The 7092-nt window shown below is 35.4% G+C and overlaps 1 protein-coding gene across 1 annotated transcript; it reads right to left on the bottom strand.

The window, feature by feature from the left end:
- Window positions 1-5742: 5742 nt before the first annotated feature.
- LOC132039417 (uncharacterized) lies at window positions 5743-6561 on the bottom strand. The gene has a single exon (XM_059429902.1). It carries the CDS (start codon window positions 6559-6561, stop codon window positions 5995-5997), a length of 567 nt encoding a protein of 188 aa, XP_059285885.1. The 3' UTR covers window positions 5743-5994.
- Between the last annotated feature and the right edge of the window lie 531 nt (window positions 6562-7092).

The raw sequence follows: 7092 nt of genomic DNA, 5'->3' as shown, positions 1-7092 counted from the left end.
ACTTGTGTTTCAAATGGAAACCCCCTTTGATTTTTTTTGCTGCTGAGCAGTGGCAACAATGGAAACTAATTCTTGAAATGAGGAAATGATGGGTATAATTGACGGTGTAGTTTGGTGGTTATATGGAAAAAATGCATTAATTTTCATTATTAAGTTTCCTAGACTTGGGACTAACTAGTTTTGTTCACTTAAACTAGGAGACTTCTAACTAATTGTATTTGAGATTTGAACGCCTTGCATTTTGCTATGTTTGTAGGTGTAACGATTTTGAAGAAAACCCCGTATTGACTCAGCTCACACAAATTGTAAACAACAACGATGTAGCTAATGATCAATCAGATGAGTCAGATAGTGATATCCCATTAGATCAAGACGAGACAGACGATAATCAATCATCTGATGATGATGGCCATTCTTATGAAGACGTTACTGCCCGAGGTGATGGTAACATTAGCTATCATTCTAATGCGATTCCATATTTGGATAACACAGAAGAAGGCCCAGATGATTTTGCCTTCATGAGAGATGACAATCCAGTTCAGCCTGCACTTTGGGATCATAAAAAAATCATAATATATCAATTCAGGTTAGTATTGTGGCAATGAATTTTCAAAATGTATCATTTTGTTTGTTGGCCCATTTTTATGGGGTTGATAATTTTCCTTGTATTATGCAATTAGGTATGTTATTTCAGAACAAACAGGAAATGAAAGGCGTAGTGAGACCATTCTGTCTCAAAGAAAAGAAAGAGTTCATTTTTTATCAGTCCAAAAGGTAAATTTTGGAATGTTATTTGCAAGCTTCATATGTTGGGATGTGAGTGGATGATCCGTTTTAGAGAAATTTCAAGTGGTATGTGGAAGACAGGCAAATGGTTCTCCCACACACTTGTCTCACGAATGATTACAGGAAGGATCATTCCAATTTGAACAGTCACCTGGTTGCTACTACATTGGTACCATATATTTTGGTAGACCCATACATCAGTATTAAGTCGGTTCATGAAAAAATAAAAAGGTTGTATACGTTTACTCCTAGTTATAGAAAAGGCACAAAAGGGGCATAAGAAAGCTTTTGAAATGGTATATGGAGATTTTGAAAGTTCTTTCAAGACATTTTCCCGATACATGGCTGCCCTACAATATTTCAATCCGGGACCGTTGTTGAGTGGGAGCACCAGTCAACTACAATGCAAAGGCGATCACATCTTCAAGTTTCTTTTGTGGGCTTTTAAACCAAGCATTGATGGATTCAAAAATTGCAAGCCAGTCATCTCAATAGACGGCACTCATCTCTATGGTAGGTATGAGATGAAACTATTAATTGTTGTTGGAATTGATGCGAGCAATAACATTTTTTCCACTTACTTATGTTGTTGTTGCACGCGAGAGCTTTGAGTCTTGGACGTGGTTCCTTGTGTTGTTGTAGAGACATGTTGTTTGTGGGAGACAAGGAATTGGATTTATTTCTGACCGTCATCAAGGCATCTTGCAATATATCCAAACACATGATTGGTTACAACCACCATTCACACACCATAGGTTTTGTGTTCGGCATATGAAAAACAACTTTAATAAAAAGTTCCTCAACAGTGACCTTGAGCACCTAATGTGGTTGGCGGCTACAGAGCACCAGAAGAAAAAGTATAAAATGAGGATGGGACAAATCAAAACGTTGTCATCTCCAGCGCATCTATGGTTAAAAAATCTCCTAGAGGAGAAATGAACATTGATTATGGACAAGGGTCATAGGTGGGAGGCTATGACAACGAATATCTCCGAGTCTTATAACGGTTTATTGAAGAAAGCTCATGGGTTGTCTATTACTGCCATGGTCCGTCTGATATTTAAAAATCTTGTTGATCGATTTGTTGAGATAAGCTCCCTTGCTACTTTATTGATTGCGGATAAAAAGCTTTGGCCGCCCGCTGTTGAAAAGAAGTTTGATGAATGCTGGGAGATGTCCTAAAGCACACTAACATGCAACAATACAACACAAATGAAGGGGTCTTTGAGATTCTGACATTTGCACATGAAGGTAAGGGCGGAAATATCTATAAAGTCTCTGTCGAAGGGAAAAAGTGTTCGTGTGGGAAGTGGAGAAACTACCATAAGCCATATTCACATGGCATTAAATTTTGTGATATCCGTGGAATTCAGCAAAAGACCTATGCTAGCAAGTACTACAGTTGCAGGTTTTACAAACAAACGTACAGTGGAAATTTTCCACCCTTGGGTGATAAGGCATATTGGCCACCTTCTCCCTTCAGTTGAATTGCAAATACTGAATATGAGTGAACTTCAGGAGCGCGGAGTACAACTAAAAGGAGGAATGAAATAGATATAGCTCTTGCTCGCATGGCTAGGAAGTGTAATATGTGCAAGGAAACAGGTCATAACAAGAATCGCTGGCCGCTGCGAAATCAGTAGTTGTTGTTTGTTTGTTTGTTTTTTTTTTTTTTATTCGTTTCTTCCTAAGTTGTATGATCGTTGTTTCCTTATGTAACCTTCTAAGAATATGTTGTTGTCTTTATTGTAATAAATACTAATATGTCTTGTGGTGTTTAATTACGTATTTAATTTAACATTTACTATTCAGATAATGTGTGACGTTTATTTAACTTGTATTTTAGTGTTGTTTTTGTATGTTCACATATTATCTCACACATTTTTAATTACTGTATGAGTTTGTTTGAGTTAAAATATTTGTTTGAGTTAATTATTATATGACTTGTGGTGTATGTTTGAGTTAAGAAAAAACCTCACTGATTTTTTTTTTTTAAATAGTCGGGCAAAAATAATATTGAGGCAAAACGTGGGCTTTTGCAAAAATAGTTTTTGTAAAGTGTGGTTCAATCCACGCTATACTTATAATTTTTTTTTAAAGAAAATATCGAAACAGACGGAGTTACAAAGAAAACAGAGGGCATTAAATCTTTTTGGTAAAACGTGGGCTGCTCCACAATAAACCCCTTTTGGTTTATCGTGAAAATGGCAACCCCTTTGATTTTTGTTGTTGCAAATACACGCCCTTTAGGCTCCGGACTCCAACCGTATAAGGCATTGAAAAGTGTCATCCCTATGACTGATTGGATATTGTGTTATACCAACTTCCGCCAATCTTTCCACACACTACTATAGCTAAGTGGACACATACTTCTTGAAAGATATCACCTTCCAATCGTTAAAAATTCCTTTAACGCAATCCTTTACTCTCCTAAATCGTTAAAAATTCCTCCTGGAAACCTGCCTTCCATAACCTAGCCAAAAATTTGTCCAGGACCCGACACTACCAGCTATCAGTTTGACATATATACTTCCGGCCAAAGCTTACATTCATAATTCATTCTTCCAAGCTCCAACTCTAGTTGTGGACAGGATCTCCAATAATCATACTATTTGACAATAATTATTTCTTTCCTCCATTCTCATAAATCATTTAAAAAATGAAATCTCGCTTTTAAGCTTAACTTCCTCACACCTAAGTCCACCAACTGTTTGACATTTAAATAGATGTAACTTTCTTTTTTCTGCATAAAAACTGATTTCTTGAAGTATTTATTCTCCTTCTGAATACATGAAGGAATAGATGGACACATTATGCAAGTAGAAATCTCAGTCTTCCTCCTAATTAAAGGACAAGTATTGTTTCTTCCACGGAATCAAGTCATCTTTCCATTCATTTTTGGCACATGTGGCCCACGCCCCACAGTACTCCAAAGCGCTGTTTGAGTCCCACTGGAGCTACTTATTTCTTCCCGTGTCTGTAAATATTATTTGCTCAACAAGAATAAAAGAATCAGGTGAACTGAACCTCACGTAGCCTAGTTGTTTCGTCCTGTATTTGTTAGTGCTTGACAAGAATTTAAGAATCATATGAAGCTCATGCCTTGCTGTTTCTGACATTGTGAAACCGTATTTGGTGTTTTAGACTGGTTCAATTTTTATCAAAATACTATAGTCTTTTCACTTTGATATTTGTCTCTTGGCAGGTCTGTGATCTTCAAACATGCTGCTAAAGATGAGTGAATAACTCCGAGTAATGTTGATGTAATTGCTTTTGTTTATGCTATATTAGTTAAACCTGCAGAAAGAGATGTGTAGTCATTATCAATAAGCTTTTGACGTACTTTTGGTATTTTGCAAGACAGTTTCTGAGGTGACAAGATTATATGCTATCCTGCGTAATTTGTAGGGACACTTTGTACCAAGCGTATTTACCTAAATCGTTATTCAGGACCAACCTCTGAATCAATCTGAATTGCATTTAACGTCAATTTAGGAAAAGGGAAAATTTCTTTTTGCTCAATTATTCGAGTTAAGGAGTGGTAGAGTAGTTAAATTTGCAAATGTCCTTCAAGTTTTAGCTTACCACCTAATTAGTCTTTTTGAGCTTCTAATGCTTTACACAACATCAATTGCATTTTTATCATAATTCTTTTTTGTTGTGTATGTTTTCAATTGATGAGACGGTATTAACATGTGACACACATTCGTAGAGACTAGTAATAATAAAAATCTTATATAAGAGAAAAACTCTGGATTCTCAAAAATTAAGTTCATTATTTGTGAGAGGAATTTCTCTTGATTATGAAACCAGAGGTGGGAGGGTCATTCCTTTCCTTTTTATTTTCTTCTTTGTCCTCTTTATATTTTCTCTCTTCTTTTAACAATCCATCTATATTCTTTTTTCTCTTTATTAAGAATGACCGGTGTGGTATAAATTTGTAGATACAGGAAATCGGAATCTAAGTGATAGGTGCCTGCTAAGATATATTATTAACCAGTGGATAGTTACCACTGAAGTTGAGAAAAATACAATAAAGGAAAATCTTTCCGGTGATACGGCATCCAGGAGGAACCATTATATGGAAATGCCTTATATTCTTCACACTGAGGGTGTTTGGATTTGCTTATTTTAAGTGCTTATTGTCTGTTAAGTTCTTTTCTAGTTTAATTTTAGTAGTGTTTGACAAAGATAAAAGCGCTTAAATGCGCTTACTTTTAGATAAGAAAAGTATAATAAACCAAAAGTCAAAAGTTGAGTATTCCCAACTTACGATTTTTAACTTTTAGCTTATAAGCTACTTTTAAAATTAAAAGTCAATCCAAACACCCAATCGCCGTATTTCCAAACAGAAATTACTCTCATTACGTTGCTTAAAAACCATAACCAACTAAATGAAGAGCCATCACTCTGCTGAGAAATTGCAAGTACACAAATATAAAAATTGACCTTCCAAGAATTCCTCCTGAATTCATCGGAAACTTATCCTTGAGCCTTCCAAAATTTTGTCCAGGCCACTACGAGCTATCAGTTTGACATACTCCGTCCGTCCCAATATATGTGATGCTTTTTCATTTTTCGAGAGTCAATTTGACTAAACTTTGAAGCTAAATTGGATTACATTAACTCAATATTTTAAGATTAAAATTTATATATTTAAAAACTACATGAAAAGTACTGCAAGTTGCAACTTTTCTCGTATCAATTTGGTGGAAAAATACATGTTAAAATGTTGGTCAAAGTTCATGCAGTTTGAATTTCGGGAAGCAAAATAGCATCACATAAATTGGAACTGAGGGAGTAGTATATACGTGTGGAGGAATTGTCGAAGCTTACATATATTCATTCTTCCAAACTCCAACTCTAGTTGTGGACCGGATCTCCAATAATCTTCCTTGCCATATTTGATCTGAATATACATAAATACTTTTTACATTATCAATACGTAAAACTGAATTTATTAGAACAAGGCCTACAATATTAGAGCCATTTATAGTTTTCTATATATACTTGAAAATTCTATCAAGAACATGAAATACCAAATAGAACTATTAATAGTTCCACATAGTTTCTGGAATGGACAATTGAACTCTTTTATATAGTTTTAACAATCCTCACCTTATAAGCTGGCTTTTACAGTCACACCTTAAGTCTATTTTCTTAACAAGAAGTGGTCGCTGTGAATCGTGTAGATTTTATTCTTTTTAATTACCAACGACTTGATATCCCACGCAGGGGCGGATCTAGGGTACCGTGTGCTATCCGTTGGGAACCCAGTAACAAAGCAGTCTTTCGGTCCAGTGGCAGTAATGGAACCTGCTTAAGCTTAGCTGGCCTTCTGTCTATTACACCATGATATTCTGTGACTTCTGATATCGGGGAAAGTGCGTTAGATCTTCCACAAACGACAACGTCAAATTCATCACTCCAGTTAGCTTCTTGTGTTCGAGGACTGCTAGTGTTCTTATGCTTTGATCTGAACACGGACTTAAGAAGCTTCCGAAAGGACCTATAAATATTTGAGCCTTTTTTCGACATATAAGATTGAGAATATCGTGACGATGATGAAAGCGGAACAACGCGGTTATTGGATAGATGCGGCATTGACATAGTTCTTGAAGCTATGGCCATATCGAGTTGTCGTTCAAACGACTTTAACTCGAATGAGTCGTAGAGTGAACTTCCACAATCCCATATAAGAGATTTTCCAAACATATTACTACTATCCGATGATAATTGTCTTTCTTTTGTCATTTTTGGGCTAATTTTCTCCATTTGTATACTTTGTAATGAAAGTGGCAGAAGATGGATTATTATTTATTGGCTTGATGAAGGTGTTGGGAAGTAATAATAAAGAGGAAGTTTCCTACATTTGTGCAGAGAGATTTCTACGTGTTGGCTATTAAAAAAAACGACCAAATGGGGGTTAGGGTGACAAGTTCATGTATTTTTTTAATTGATCATCAAATACCGCATGTTAGTTTATAAAGTTCCCCAGTACACACAGTTGAACCAAGTAGAGATGGATACATGATTTAGAGTACGTTTGAATTAACCGATTTGAAGTAGTTAGATAAATATTACTCTTTCAATTCTAGCTAATGTAGCTTTTTTGCTATTCGAGATTCAAACTATGTGAATTTTGATTGGCATCTAGAATTATATCCTTTCATTCTATTGACATGAGAAGAAATAAAACTTATAGTACTAATCATATAGTTTTTTTAAGTTTAAAATATTGAGTTGATCTAATTCATTTAGCGTAAAAAATTAGCCAAATTGACTCTTGAGAAGCGAAAATTGCCA

The sequence above is a fragment of the Lycium ferocissimum genome, chromosome 12, assembly GCF_029784015.1.
Source record: "Lycium ferocissimum isolate CSIRO_LF1 chromosome 12, AGI_CSIRO_Lferr_CH_V1, whole genome shotgun sequence".
NCBI lineage: Eukaryota > Viridiplantae > Streptophyta > Magnoliopsida > Solanales > Solanaceae > Lycium > Lycium ferocissimum.
Note: the sequence above shows the minus strand (reverse complement) of the source record. Positions and strands in the feature narration are given on the sequence as shown.

What these genes read in the sequence shown, in the direction of transcription:
- LOC132039417 (XM_059429902.1), bottom strand. Translation starts at nt 6,561, where the DNA reads ATGGAGAAAATTAGCCCAAAAATGACAAAAGAAAGACAATTATCATCG.